The sequence below is a fragment of the Ceratotherium simum genome, chromosome 25 (assembly GCF_057802395.1).
Source record: "Ceratotherium simum simum isolate JZ-2026a chromosome 25, ASM5780239v1, whole genome shotgun sequence".
In the NCBI taxonomy this organism is placed as follows: domain Eukaryota; kingdom Metazoa; phylum Chordata; class Mammalia; order Perissodactyla; family Rhinocerotidae; genus Ceratotherium; species Ceratotherium simum.
The window spans coordinates 9,653,355-9,669,318 of record NC_141924.1 but is presented as its reverse complement, the minus strand read 5'-3'; the positions used below and the strand labels follow the sequence as shown (position 1 = coordinate 9,669,318).

General features: G+C 38.3%; 2 protein-coding genes across 7 annotated transcripts in view; one reads left to right on the top strand and one right to left on the bottom strand.

Moving 5' to 3' along the window:
* The window catches only part of XPNPEP3 (X-prolyl aminopeptidase 3), a 60,240-nt gene that overhangs the window by 5,676 nt on the left and 38,600 nt on the right, over positions 1 to 15,964 (top strand). For 3 of the 6 annotated variants that reach the window (XM_087448881.1, XM_004437894.3, XM_087448876.1), the window contains exon 2: positions 12,022 to 12,138. In XM_087448881.1, the coding sequence (XP_087305007.1) occupies positions 12,022 to 12,138 (117 nt within the window). Of the gene's footprint in view, positions 1 to 1,863; positions 2,049 to 12,021; positions 12,139 to 13,323; positions 13,463 to 15,964 lie in introns of those variants that run through there. The other 3 variants (XM_087448879.1, XM_087448880.1, XM_087448877.1) reach the window with 2 other exon arrangements.
* On the bottom strand, positions 1,308 to 2,243 carry DNAJB7 (DnaJ heat shock protein family (Hsp40) member B7). Its single transcript, XM_004437896.3, has one exon. It carries the CDS (start codon positions 2,241 to 2,243, stop codon positions 1,308 to 1,310), a length of 936 nt encoding a protein of 311 aa, XP_004437953.1.

Below are 15,964 nucleotides of genomic sequence, written 5' to 3'. Positions count from 1 at the left end.
GAGGAAGACTGGCCCTGGGCTAACATCCGTGCCTATCTTCCTCCACTTTATATGGGACGCTGCCACAGCATGGCCTGACAAGCGGTGCATCGATGCACACCCGGGATCTGAACCCAGGCTGCCAGCAGTGGAGCGCGAGCGCACTTAACTGCTATGCCACGGGGCTGGCCCCCATATAATGGCTAAAGATAGTATTTTAGAGTAATATATTTGTGATCCTGTGTGCATACTGAAAAAGAAAATAGAAAGTTTCCTATCTGGAGTGATTCACTGATGGCCTACCACATGTGATATAGCCAGATTGCTCTGAGGAATTCAGAGTAAGTCTGGCTTTTTTTCTTCAATTGTGGTTAAATACATATAACATAAAATATACCATGTTAATCATTTTTAAATATACAGTTGTGAAACAGAGCTCCAGAACTTTGTCATCCTGCAAATCTGAAACTATACCCATTAACAACAACTCTCCCTTCCCCCCTCACCCCAGACCCTGGTAACCACGATTCTACTTCTTGTTTCTATGAATTTGACTTTAGATACCTCATATAAGTAGAATCATAAAGTATTTGTGTATGTCTGCCTCATTTTACTTAGCATAATGTCTTAAAGTTCATCCATGTTATAGCATGTAGCAAGATTTCCTTCCTTTTTAAGTCTGAATGATATTCCACTGTTTGTATATAAATATTTTATTTATCCATTCATCCATCAATTGGTATTTGGGTTGGTTCCACCTCTTGGCTATTGTGAATAAGTGCTGCTATGAACATGGGTGTGCAAATATAAGTCTGACTGTTTTTAACTTAAAAGAAAATACTTTATACTTTAATTTTTAATGTATAGTGTCTTTAAGTTATGTGTCAAATGCTCTGCCTCTTGGAAAAAAGTCATTTCATGAATAATTATATAGTCTGAACCTGTGGATCTTAATACATTTTTAACTCCTAATGCTATACATATTTCAGAAGTTTGTATAGCAGTTTTAACTTGATAAAAGGGATGAAATAGATTGTAAACTCTACTAAAGAAAAACTGATATGTAAACATTTAGCTCAAAAACAAAAAGTAAAATAATCTTTTCTGTTTTCCAAATTCTTAACATCACTGTCACCACAAACTCATCTTTTTCTGACATACCTAATCTGAAAACCACTGACCAAATATCCACAATCCTTATAAACATGTTAAAAACATAATCTTAGTATAATATTAAACAAATGTTATCTACAAAACTCTGATTAACCAAAACACGCCAAGTGTCATGTTCAAATGTTATATTAACATAATGTGTCTGAAGAGTCAATTTAATGATTCCTTTTGGTTGACTTCTTCTTCTGCACCTCTTTATGCTTCTTTTTTTTCCTTTTACTACCTTCTTTGAATCCTGCTGAGAACATAGAGGGATCCCAGTTGCTTGTGACCCAAGGTATTCCTTGCTCATCATTGTCCACAAAAGTATATTGACATACATGTTTGGGGCTGTAGGACTTTGGTGAATAATTGTTGAATGACTGTCTTCTCCAGCTGCATTCTTCTGCAAAGCCCTCTTCATCTGCCACACCATTTATAAGGAAAGACTTCAACTCACCATCGTCTTCAACTTCTCTTTCTTGATCGTTCTCAATAATTCTTTTTGTATTGGTATTTCTGCCGTTAACAATTTTACCTAAAGTTGTTACAGATACATAGTTGCCCATCCCACTATCATCAAATGCCAGGGAAGAGAATGAATTAAGGCCCTCATGACCCAGTAAACCATATGGTATATATCCTGTATCACATGAAGAAAATGTCTCAAAAATTGGATATTCACTGGAGGTAGAGAAAAAGGATCTTGCACCTCTGTTTCTGCTTCCGTAGGAGCTTCTGGGACTGTTTAAAAGGTCCTCAAGTGAGTCTTCAAAGAAATGAAATGAAAATGGGTCCCTTTCACCAAAAATTTCTTTAAAGACATCATCTGGCTTACGGAATGTGAAGCCATACTCAAAAGAAGCATCAAAATGACTTTCGACTCCGCCGTTTAATCCTTCTTTGCCATATTTATCGTAAGTGTCCCGTTTTTTATCATTTGATAATACCTCATATGCCTCAGCTACTTCTTTGAATTTTCTCTCAGCTTCTTCTTTATTTTCTGGATTTTTATCAGGGTGCCATTTAAGTGCCACTTTACGATAAGCCTTTTTAATGTCCTCAGGTGAAGCATATCTCTGCACTCCTAGAACTTCATAGTAATCCACCATGTTTTCACAGATTATTGGAAAGGGATGCTCTGGGTAGTGAGAACCGTGGTTTCCTCAGCTCAGGCTCTGCTGGTGGTGGTGGTAGAGGCAGTGACTGTAATAGGCATATTTTTACATTGAAGACAGTGTTATTTCCATGGGCCACTGCTAGGAGACATCAGGATACTGATTATGTGGCAAGCAGAGTTACAAGCTTATGTCAGAGAGGGCTGCATTATGGTGTCATTCTGGGGTTTGGGTAGAGACTAGACCTTCCAAATGGAGCTAGGCCAGAGTGATACCAGACCATCCTGAACCCTCTGGAAGCCTCAGACAAGGCCTCATAAACCAGTGGAACCTGTTGTTGATGGCCACAGCATGCCCCTTGCATAATATGACCTCTAGGTTACTGAGCCTTAATAACTTACTTCTCAGTTCTTCCATGTTTTGGTTTGGAAAAATGAAAAATTGTGAACTATGTGAAAAAAGTACTCAAGCAATTGACACATTTGTTTATTTGAATCAAGAGATTTACAGTTCAGTAGGAGATACAAACAAGTAACTCAATTACAATATAGTAAAGGCTATGATGGAGGAAGTACTGAATGCTAAGCAATCATATGAGAGACACCTAGCCCAGACTTTGGGGTGTCAGGGAAGGCTTCCTGGAGGAAGTAGCCTAATATACAAGCTTTCTGCGTGCCAGTGGTGAGTCATATGAGAAGATGGTATCTTTGACCACTTAAAGTTTACTACTATACAACATATAGTTAAACATTTTGAAAATTACACATTTATGTACTCTGTATATAATTATGGAATGCCTACTTTGTGCAAGTCACAGTTTTAGCCACTGGTGATGATACTATTAAACAAAAAATACCAATTTTTATGGCATCTACATAATAATGGAGTACAAATAATAAGAAAACAAAATAATTTGAGATAATGTGATATGTGCTGCAAAAAAATTGAGTAGTGTGATGAGGGTGGAGAGCTACCTTGGACTGGTTTTAGAAGACCTCTGAGGAGATGACATTAGAGCTGAGACCTAGATGACAGTGTCAGCCACGTGATGATCCAATACAGTAGTTACTAGCCACGTTGATGGACATTTTGGTTGTTTCCAGTTTTGAGCTATTACAAATAAAGCTAGCATTCATTCCAAGTATAGTGGGAAGTCATTGAAGGGGGTTATGCATCTGACTTACATTTTTTTTTTTTTTGGTGAGGAAGATCGGCCCTGAGCTAACATCTGCCAATCCTCCTCTTTTTTTGCTGAGGAAGACTGGCTCTGGGCTAACATCCATGCCCATCTTCCTCTACTTTATATGGGACGCTGCCACAGCATGGCTTGCCAAGCGGTGCGTCAGTGCATGCCTGGGATCCGAACCGGCGAACCCTGGGCTGCTGCAGCGGAATGTGCGCACTTAACCCCTTCTGCCACCAGGCCGGCCCCCTGACTTACCTTTTTAATGGGTTACTCGCTGCTATGTGGAAAATCAGTTGTATGTGGGAAAGTAGAGTTAGAAAACCCAGTTAGAGGCAAACTAGACCAAAGTTGATTTTCTTGTGGGGCAATTTAAATTATCAGTAGACTATACCTGAATTAAAAAGACTTGTATTGTATTCCTGGCTCATTTTATGGCCCCAGGAAATTCCCTATAATGGTCTTTGTTTTTCCTCCCCTATATTGTATTTATTTTTCATCACATTTCTAAACCCATCGGTTAAGTGATATTCTAATGAGATATAAAACAATGGTATATGTTTCTAGACAGTCTTTCAAGACTGCTTGCCAGCTCTGAATATTTTTTGCGTTGTGTTTTTGTTTTTGTTTTTGTTTTGAGGAAGATGGGCCCTGAGCTAACATCTGCCAGTCCTCCTCTTTTTGCTGAGGAAGACTGGCCCTGGGCTAACATCCATGCCCATCTTCCTCCACTTTATATGGGACGCCTGCCACAGCATGGCCTGACAAACAGTGTGTTGGTGCGCGCCTGGGATCCGAACCAGCGAACCCTGGGCCGCCACAGCGGAGCGCGTGCACCCAACCACTTGCGCCACCGGACCGGCCCCTGTGTTTGTTTTGATATACCAGTTGACTAGAGGAATTGCAAAACTCTTAAACTCAAATAATTTCAATTCTCTACAGTATATATGCTTACATATATGTATGTATGGTTTACGCATGATTATATTTGCCTGCCATTGAAATAATAACAACAATAATAATATTGAACTTTTTTTTTTGAGGAAGATCAGCCCTGAGCTAACATCTGATGCCAGTCTTCCTCTTTTTGCTGAGGAAGATTGGCCCTGGGCTAATATCCATGCCCATCTTCCTCTACTTTATATGGGACGCCGCCACAGCATGGCTTGACAAGCGGTGCGTCAGTGCACGCCCGGGATCCGAACCCGCTAACCCTGGGCCACCGAAGCAGATTGTGTGGACTTAACCGCTGCACCACCGGGCTGACCCCAATATTGAACATTTTTTGAGCACCATCTTTGGGTCAGACACTGTACCGAGTGACTTACATGCAGTTTCTCATTTAATTGTCACAGTATTCCGGCAAAATAAATATTTTGTGCCCATAAGAAACCTAAGGTTCTGAAAGATAAAGTAATTTGTCTAAGGCTACTTAGCTTGTTAGTGAAAAATCTGATATTTAAACTTAAGTCTATCTGATTTCAAATTCTGCTCTTTCCACTCTATCGCATTTCTTGGACCAGGACTTAAGAGTTTAGGTTCTAGACATTCCACAAACATGTATTGAGAACCTATGATATGGAGAGGAGTTAAAAAATAGAAAATTCTGCTCTCAAGGAATTCATGTAATTGGAAAAAGCACTGAAAACCTAATTTCAATAGAGTGTGAAAGTGTAAGACAAGGATTTGCTTTTGTAATTATTTCCCCCTCGCTTGATCCCTTGCCTCTTCCAGCTGTTATGCCATTTTCTCTGAACCCCTCACAACAAAACTTCTCAAAATTGTTGTCTCTCTTTGATGTCTGTGCTTTCTTCCATCCTGTTCTTTCCTTGGCATATTCTAGTCTGGCTTCTGTCTTCTCCCCCCCCCCCCGCCCCGTTTTATTGAGATATAATTGACATATTGCATATGTTTAAGGTGTACAACATAATGATTTGATATAATGTATATATTGCAAAATGATTACCAAAATAAGTTTAGTTATCATCCATCACCTCACATAGTTACGATTTTTTTTCTTGTGAAAAGAACTTTTAAGATCTACACTCTTAGCAACTTTCAAATATACAGTACAGAATTGTTAACTATAGTCACCATGCTGTCCATTACATCCCCAGAACTTATTTATATTATAACTGGAAGTTTGTACCTTTTGACCACCTTCACCCATTTTGGCTTCTTTTATACTCTACTAAAACTGTTCTTGTCTCCAGTGACTTCATTGTTGCCAAATCTAGTGGTTGTCCTTTTGGCCTCCTCTCATTTAGCAGCATTTGACACAGTTGAGCACTTCCCCCTTCTTAAAACACTTGTTTCTTTAACTTCCTAAGTACCATATTCTTCTAGTTTTCTTCCTTTCTCCTATGCTTTTCCTTCTGACACTAAAATATTATAGTACCTGGACTTTTATCTACACAGTCTCCCTAGGTACTATCCAGTCCTAGGGCTTTAGATACCATCTATGTGCTTATGACATCTTCATTTATATATCTAGCCTGTTACTTTTCCCCCTGAATTTAAGACTGCCTATTTGATCTCTCTGTTCAGGCCAAAAACCTGGGAATCATTCTTAATTTCTCTTTTTTCTTTACTCCCTGCGTATAATCAGAGGCCATAACTTGTTGGCTTTTGATCTTCAAAATATATCCCAGTCTAATCACTGGAGAAATAAAGTCAGATAACAAATGATCCCTGTCTTCCACAAGTTTATAGTAGACTGGCAAGCTAATTAGTAGTTATGTGCAGTGTAGTAGGTGTTAAAATAGATTTAAGCACAGGAGCATTGAAGAGGGGAGTTTGCATGAGAAGCATTAGGAGTGGGGAGTTTTAAGAGAAGGCTTCCTAGATTAAGTAGTGTTTGAGCTGATTTTTGAGAAGTTGGGTAGTCATAGAAGCAGGCAAAGGCCATTTTAGACAAGAGAACTGCATTTTTGAAGACAAATGCTGTTCAATACAGACTAATAAGTTGAGGCTCTTCAAGTGGTTTAGTGTGGCTGCAATAATGTTTTTTGAGGATTAGGCCAGAGGAGTGAGCAGGGACCAGATCAGGAAGGGTGCTAAGCTAGAGTTTGAAGCATATAGTGTTAGTACAGGAAGCTGGAAAGTTAAGGATAGATCCTGGAATTTAAACCTGATTTTGTTGACAATATCTTTGACGAGGTTGAGGCAAAGGACTAGAGGGATTGCTTTGGAAATAGCGTATCCTATAGAAGATGAATTGAAGAAGAGAGACAAGACCCAAGACAGGCAGATCAGTTAGGAGACTTGCAGTAGTCCAGATGGATTGAGGAGGGTCTAAACTAAGGAATGGCCCTCCTTTGAATTGAATTGGATATTTTAGAAGTAAGATTTGACATACCAGCTTTGCTACTAACTAATATATGACCTTGGGCAAAAAATCTTGTTTAAGTGAATGTAGGTAAGAAGCTATCGAGACTGTATTTTTTAAGTTACTGAGAATAAACATCTCACTTTATGTCTCATGTTAAAGTATTTGTTTGCTTTGCATTTGTTAGAGTTAAGCTTCCTTTGCTTGGAAGTGGTCCAAAATTAAAGGATTGGGTGTTCTAGTAGTATTTCATCTAAACATTAAAAAAGAGAAAATGGGTTAACTTTTTACATTCAATTATTTTACTGGTGAAATGGTAGTGTAGACAGACATGAGCTCTATAAATTGATTGTTGTTCAAATCCTAGTTCTTAGTTCTTCATCTTGGGCAAGTTTCTTAACCTTTCTGTGTATCTTTTTTCTCCTTTTTAAATGGGAAGTACTTCAATAGATGAACTCAAACATAGAATGCTACTATTTGGGCCGGCCCCGTGGCTTAGCGGTTAAGTGCTCGCGTTCCGCTGCTGGCGGCCCGGGTTCGGATCCCGGGCGCGCACCGACGCACCTCTTCTCCGGCCATGCTGAGGCCGCGTCCCACATACAGCAACTAGAAGGATGTGCAGCTGTGACATGCAACTATCTACTGAGGCTTTGGGGGGAAAAAAATAAATAAATAAAATCTTAAAAAAAAAAAAAAAAAAAAGAATGCTACTATTTGTTTAAAGAAGGGGATATCTATAGATAGATTTGATTTCAACAAAAAAGTGATAATACTGGCTACCTCAAGGAAGGGATACAGGGTAACTTTGGGATAGGTATGGGAGAAAGTCTTTTCCCTGTAAATCACTTCTGTATCTTTTGAACTTTGATCCATATGAATATGTTCCCAGTTCAAAAATTAGTTACAAATTTAAAATAGTGCTTACCTTACACAGCTATAAGGATTAAATAAGTTAATACATGCAGAGTGCTTAGCATACTTTCTGGAATATAATAAAAAATAGAATAAATGTTAGCTGTCATCATAATCATCATTATCATCATTGACCATCTGTGATTTGAAAGCATTAAATATACTGTGCCTCTACTATTTGTTGTAATAAGGAAAAATGGAGCTACATCCTATATTGTGTGAGCTTTGATTAGGACGAGAGTTTGCTTACAAGTGAAAAAAGCTCAGGGATTTCTGCTACACTTCTAATTGTATCCCTTTTCTTCATACTACTCATCCCAGTTACTCCACCAACACGTTCTTGTACATAGACAACCCACTATCACCTCTTCCCTGGGCTTTCTCTACTTTCAAGAAACACAAATGTCAGCGGTCAAGTAACTAAAAAATTAAGTGGGCCAGAGGCTGCTATGCTTTCGGGAAGGTCTGAGGGTGTTTGCAAATAACAGTGTAGGGAATCTGATGTTTGGGTGGGGCAGAGGTTATACTCAGGATCCCTTTATACTCTTGCAAATTATTGAGGATTCTCACATCTCCCCTGTCCCTTAACTGGAGGTGATCTCAGTATGGAGACATAAACTTTTAGTGCAGTGTTTTTCCAATTGCAAGTTGCAATCTTAGTAGGTCATTGTGTTAGTTTCCTGAGGCTGACATAACAAATTACCACAACCATGGTGAGCTTAAAACAACAGAAATGTATTCTTTCAGAGTTCTGGAGGCCAGAAGTCCAAAATCAAGTGTCAGCAGACCTGCACATCTTCCAAAGGCTCTAGGCGAGAATCCGTTCTTTACCTCTTCCAGCTTCTGGTGGCCGTAGGTGTTCTTTGGCTTGTGGCCACATCACTCTGGTCTCTGCCTTCGTGGTCACATTGCTTCCTCATCTTCTCTTCTGTCTATCTCAAATCTCTCTCTGTGTTTCTCTTATAACAACACTTGTCGTTGGATTTAGGACCTAACCCAGATTATCCAGGATGATCTCCTCATCTCAAGATCCATAATTACATCTGCAAAGACCCTTTTTTCAACTAAATTAACAGTCACAGGTTCTGGGTATTAGGGTTTGGACATATCTTTCTGGGGGCTACCATTCAAGACATTATAGTAATAAAATCATTTTAGTGCACTGAGACAAACTTTTTTTAATGGAATAGGACAGAAAAAAATATTAGTCATAGAACAGTATTTAGTGAAACTTTTAAATATATTATGAATATATATAGGTCTATATATACTAGGTTACTGTGTAAAATATATTTCTGACTGTGGGTCTTGGTTTTAAAAGTTTGAAAGCCACTACCTAATATAACTGCTTTATTTCACAGGTGAAGAAATAAGTGCAGAGTAATTATGTAACATGCCAAGGTCACATAGGTAATAGAACTAACCTAGAACTAGCACTTTTTTTCCACTGTACTATGCTGCCTTTAACTCTTTGTCTTAGATTGCCTTCCAGAGTGCGTACTTATTTCCTTTGTTTTTCTCCTTATTTACCTTTGTTTACTCCTTGTTAACCATTTTTTTCTACCTTTTACTACGGAAAATTTCAAACATATACACATGTAGATAGAGTTGTATAATGAGCTCTCGTGTACTCATCACCCAGCTTCAACAATTATCAACTCATGGCCAGTTGTTTCATCCAAATTCCCATTCATCCTCTCCCCAATCCACCCCACCTCCATAACATTTTGAGAGAAATCCCAGATCATATCACTTCATCTGTAAATATTTCAGTTTATATCTCTAAAAGTAAGGTTCTTCCTTTTTAACATAACTGTAACACCATTATCACACCTTAAGAAAATAAACGTTATATCCATAATACCATCAAATATGCAATGACTGTCCAAATTGCTAATGATCTCATAAATGTAATAAATAGTGTGAGTGCGTATTTGTTTTACCATTCGTTGCTTGAATCGGGATCCATATGAGGTCTACATATTACAATTGGTTGATAGTGAATTTTAAGGTTTTCTTAATCTGTAAATTCCCCCTTCCATCTCTTACCACCCCTATCTGCCTTGGAATTTATGTGGAAGAAACTGATTTATTTGTCTTGTAGTGTTTCCCACAGTCTGGACTTTGTTGATTGCATCCCTATGGTGTCAGTTAGCAAGTTCCTCTGTCCTCTGTATTTCTGTAAATTGCTTGCCTTGTCTTTGTTAAGCTTTCAATGTGCATAGACTGGGCATATTCTCTAATATATATTCTGTACATTTTCTAAAGGCAGATTCCAGGAAATACTTGTTTAATATTTTGTCCTTTTTCTCATTTTTCATTATTCTTAACTGTATTTTCATACTGCCTGGAAACCTGTACCATTTTCTGTCTTTTTAATCATCCCAGAAGCTATAATTTTTCTTAATAATCCTCTGTAAATTTAATTCAGAGTTAACATTTAAGACTTCTAACTCTCCAGGGGCCGGCCCGGTGGCGCAAGCGGTTAAGTGTGCGCGTTCCGCTGCGGCAGCCTGGGGTTCGCCAGTTTAGATCCCAGGCGCACACCGACACACTGCTTGGCAAGCCATGCTGTGACGGCATCCCATATAAAGTGGAGGAAGATGGGCACGATGTTAGCCCAGGGCCAGTCTTCCTCAGCAAAAAACAGAGGAGGATTGGCAGATGTTAGCACGGGGCTGATCTCACAAAAAAAAAAAAAAAAGACTTCTCTCTCTTCAAATACATATACCATCATTCGTACTTCATAATCTCTACAGAAACCTTTAACTTGATCCTGACTTATCACATTCTGCTGTTGTGGTGTTTGTATGTTCACAAGAAGATTGTATAGTACTGATTGTGCTGTTGGGATTCAACAGACAAGACCTACTGAGCAGCAGGGTAGAGGAATACGATCAAAGATTTTGGAGTTAAATAAACCTGGGTTTGAATCCCAGCTTCCCCAATACTAACTGTAATGTTGCACAAATTACATCTCTGAGTCTGATTACTTATTTGTAAAAAGGCGATGATAAGGCCTACCTCACACGGCAGTTAAAAATCTAATTCCTGGGGCCGGCCGGTGGCGCAAGCGGTTAAGTGCGCGCCCTCTGCTTTGGCAGCCCGGGGTTCGCGGGTTTGGATCCTGGGTGCGCGCCGACGCACTGCTTGGTAAGCCATGCTGTGGCAGCACCCCATATAAAGTAGAGGAAGATGGGCACGGATGTTAGCTCAGGACCACTCTTCCTCAAGAAAAAAGGGGAGGATTGACATAGGTTGTTAGCTCAGGGCTAGTCCTCCTCACACACACAAAAAAATCTAATTCCTTACTTTGCCAAACAAAGCCTTCAATGGTCTGAGCCTTACCTTTCTAATCTTTTCACCTCCCTCCAGCAGCACCAACCTGAAATTCTCTCCCTCGTCCCCCCTACACACACACACACACACACACACACACACACACACAGTGCCTTCTGTGCCTTCTCTTTCATAATATCATTCATGATACCTTCCCGACCCCTTGTCTCCTTCACTTGACTAATTCCTATTCAGAGTAAGCATCACCTACTTCTGCAGTCACACACAAACACCTTTTGTGTGCTTCTCTGTGTTCCCCAGAGCACCGTGTGCCTATCTTTGTCATTGCACCCATCCCCCAGCGTTATATTAGTCTTTGTGCTCTCAAAAGCCTTGTGTTTGAACCTACCACTGCGTTCACCATGTAGTATTGTAATGCTCTGTTTTGTCTCACATCCACTGGACTGTATATTCTTTGAAGACCTGGACAAATAGTCGTGTCTTATTCTTGTGTCTTTCCCAGCATGTGTTCTAATCACATGCTTAATAAATCTTGTTGAATGAATGCTAATAATAGTGTTTATTGTGTGCTATGATTAAGCATTTTTCATACATTATTTTATCTAGCTTTAACATTTGAAGATTAAATGAGATAGCATGTACATGTTTCCTCGTACTTCACATATTCTCAATTAAAATGTTAATTCTTTTTCTGAATTTTAGGTCACAGCTTCGCACTACCTGTGTGAAATACTTCCTAAACCCTCCCCTGCTTTTGTTTGTTGACTTCCTTCTGTTCCCATAGGTCCCTATACTTGTCTTAGTCATACTATATGTATATATATACCTCTATTATACTGTAATAGACTAAGGGGTAAAGATGATCTCATTCTGTAGTCCTAGAGGCCAACACAGACTCTGGCTGGCACAAAGAAGGGCCATATAAATAATGAAGGAAATACTCATTTACATTTTTCTAAAGCATCAACTTCTGGAGATAGGTAAATGTATATATACTGTGAGGACTTTCTAGATTCATTGTTCCATTTCATCCCCTATTTTTCCTTCAGGATGCATGTCATGTTCACGGCGAAGGTACTCCCTCCAGCCCATCCCAGAGAGGAGGATTCCAAACCGATACTTAGGCCAGCCCAGTCCCTTTACACACCCACACCTGCTCAGACCAGGTAAGGCCTATTAATTATAATAACTCTCTCTCTCTTTAGATGCTTAATCTAGAACTGTGCTATCCAATAGAATTTTTTGCAGTGATGAAAATATTCTAGATCTGTGCTGTCTAATACAGTAGCCACTAGCCACAAGTGGCTGTTGTACACTTAGAATATTGCTAGTGCAGCTGAGGAACTAAATTTTTAATTTTATTTTATTTTGGTAAATTTAAACTTAAACTTAAATAGCTACATATGGCTACTGGTACTGTGTTGACAGCACCATCTAGAGCAATAAATACAATAAGCCTTATGATTCAGAATTATCAGTGAAAAGTATGTATTTCAGGATGTTTTTAGAGAAAAGTTCTATTACTTTCTAAAACAAAATTTCTACAACTGTGCTCTGATTATTGATTCCTTATGAACTACTGTGTTAAAGACATTTTAGAAAACATGTTTTTCTTGAAAGTGTCGAATGCTCATTTCAAAATTTTGTTTAACAAAAAGATTTCTATATAGATTATGCAAGATGTCCAGATCTGATTGTCACAGCTTTGAGAGATGATAACAGTGATAAAGGTGATGTAGAAAATCAATGAAGGGCCGGCCCTGTGGCTTGGTGGTTAAGTGCGCGCGCTGCGATGCTGGTGGCCCGGGTTCGGATCCTGGGTGCGCATCGAGGCACCACTTCTCCGTTCATCCTGAGGCCGAGTCCCGCATACAGCAACTAGAAGGATGTGCAGCTACAACATACAACTATCCACTGGGGCTTTGGGGGGAAAAAAATAAAATAAATAAAATCTTTAAAAAAAAAAAAAAAATCAATGAAGGTTTACTTCACTAATTTTTATAAATTGATAAAGGTTTACCTCACTAATTTTTTTTCTGCTGTAAGATTCCAGTGTTGCTGCTAGAAGATGTGTTATCACTATTGCTCAAATTTATGCCTAAAGGTTTTTGTTTTCTTTTGTTTTTAAAAAAAGGCAGTTAAGGGGTGAACTATGGTAAATGAATATCATCCCAAGGAGGTAGGTAGGGTAAAACTAAATGCTTTGTAGCAAAAGCAGTCAGGTTTTTAAGGGAAATTAGCTGTTGCTTCTGCCATGGGAAGTTAAATCTGTATTTACTGTGTAAGCGTATGTGTATTAATAATCTAAATTGCCTTGAGAAATATGTTGCTCTTTCACTATCTCCACTTAGTGAATGATACCAGTGTGTCTCTCAGTGAGGGCTTCCTTTTGCTGATTCTTCATCAGACTGGACTTCCTGTGGCTGCGACTCAGGAAATGCAGCTCACCACTGAAACACACAAGAAATCAGAGTTTTTCAAAGCTGTAAGGTAAGCTTAATAGCAATCCAGTGGGTATTAATTTAAGTATTTCTCTACCCTATCAACCTACCTGTAGCTTCGATTTTTTTTTTAAGTGGAATTGATATTAAGTTTTACCAGCTTTGAAAATTATTGATTTCTCATGGTGAGATACTTTTACATGGTGAGCTGCATTTTCCAGGCCTTGAAACTAGTAATCATATCGTCAAGATGATGGCCTCTGTATCTAGACTGCTTGCTATGTATGTTATGTGTGTGTTAACTATACAAAAAATGAATGTAACTAAATATATACCCATACATTTTCATACATATACATATGGTCATATCAGCTATGGGGGAAAAGGGATGTCTGTCCTAATTTTTACTCTCTTCGACATAGGGTTTTGGACATTGGGGTGAGAAGGAATAGAAGTAGATGGAATTTTAAAACAGAATTATCAGCGTTAAAGAAACCATCAGGTATACAGTAGTCCCCCCTTATCCATGGGGGATATGTTCCAAGACCTCCAGTGGATGCCTAAAACCAAACCCTATATATACTATGTTTTTTCCTATACATACATATGTATGATCAAGTTTAATTTATAAACTAGGCACAGTAAGAGATTAACAACTACTAATAATAAAATAAAACAATTATAACAATATACTGTAATAAAAGTTACATGAATGTGGTTTCTCTCTCAAAATATCTTATTGTACTGTAGTCACCCTTCTTCTTGAGATGATGTGAGATGATACAGTGCCTCCGTGATGAGATGAAGTGAGGTGCATGATGTAGACATTGTGACGTAGCATTAGGCTACTATTGACCATCTGACGATATGTCAGGAGGATTGTCAAGCCATGACGATGTGATGGTTGGATGTCTGCAGTTGACCACTGGTAACTGAAACTGTGGAAACCATGGGTAAGGAGGGACTACTGTACAGTTTTTGGAGGCAAAAACTATATTAGAATCCAAAGTATTAATCATTCATCTTTCTCCATGTAGAAATGCAAAACAGGGAAGTGTTAATATGATTGTGGGGTGGAGGAAGAGTAAGTTATTAAGAAAAATTAAAAGGCATGTAATACTTTTTAAAAAAATCTCTTTTACAGAGCCAAAGTCAGTTTGTTAGTTTGGGGTATAAAATTATTTTGGCTGTTACTTAGTTTGCTCCCAAAGGTTTCACGTTTGGCATAGTTATTTTCCCAATACTTGCCAGTACTTAAAACTTTTGGAAAATATCTCAATCCCTTTCCTAATTATTCCACAAGTTCCATATATGTTATAGAAAAATTAGAGAATACAGAGGAGCATAAACTTTTTAAAAAATTACTCATAATCCCATCACTCAGAGAAACCCTCTGTTGAGATTTTGGTATATGTATCTTTCTAGACTTATTTCTTATATATAAATGTATGTGTGTGTGTGTGTGTGTACACATTCTGTATAGTGATCAATTATTTCCCTAAAATAAATTCTTAGAAGTGAAATTACTGGATCAACTCCTTCTGGATTTTGGAGAGTTGTTTCCCCTGGATTTCTCTTGGCCATTCCTACCTAGGTTTTCTGAAGCAATAGTAACTTGGAAAATATTCGGCAAAATGACATGGGAGATAAAGGAATTCTGTTCTGGCTGTGCTAATACTGCTTTAGATGGAAATAAAGAGTCAGGTTGACTCCTCTAAGTCCTTCTAGTGATTTTTAAAACTTATTTCCTTAAAGAAATCTGAGCATCGTTGACCATTCCTTCTTTTTATGACATTGCCGTCCTTGTGCTAAGGACTGTGTGTATAGAGACAGAAAATGTCAGTTCATCCTTCTTGATCACTGATGTGCCTTCCACTTACCACCCAGGAAAAAAAGGTGATTCCATGTAGGAAGGCGAGTGGCATTCTGAGCTATATACTATTACGAACTGTCAATCTGCTTTTTATAATATCTGTACAAGAAAGACACTTACATAGTTCCCTGACATTGCCACAGGAGTAATGCTTTCATTAGCAGAACAGCAAGGTGTTCAGCTCACATAAACACTGAAACTTATCAGGGACTAGGAAGAATTAATGCCAAATGAAGAATTATTTTCAAAAACCTATATTTCTAACATTTTTACATTCCTAAGCAAAATTAATTTTGGAATATGTGATATAGATTGGAGTGCTTTAAGAAAAGGCTATTCAGAGACTTGAACTTGTCAGAATGACTTGTCTGACTTATCCAAAACCAATTCTTGGTTTTCTTTCAGCTACAACAGTGAACAGATTCATTGGGAAGTAATCAGAATATAACTGTGTGGCCCGTAATTTAAGGGAATGCTTTCACCATTTACTTTTTTGTCCCTTATCATCACATATAATCGCTGAGACTATACAGTTATTGTCAAGTATAATATTTTAAATGATGAACAGATTGGTTCTAGAGTGGGTTATACATAATAATTCCCAAATATTCTTCCTTTAAATGTTTCAAAATCAGTTAGGTATCCATCTTTCAGTGATAGTTTAGTTGTAGTTCTGCC

Coding starts and splice junctions, on each gene's coding strand:
- DNAJB7 (XM_004437896.3), bottom strand. CDS start 2,243: ATGGTGGATTACTATGAAGTTCTAGGAGTGCAGAGATATGCTTCACCT.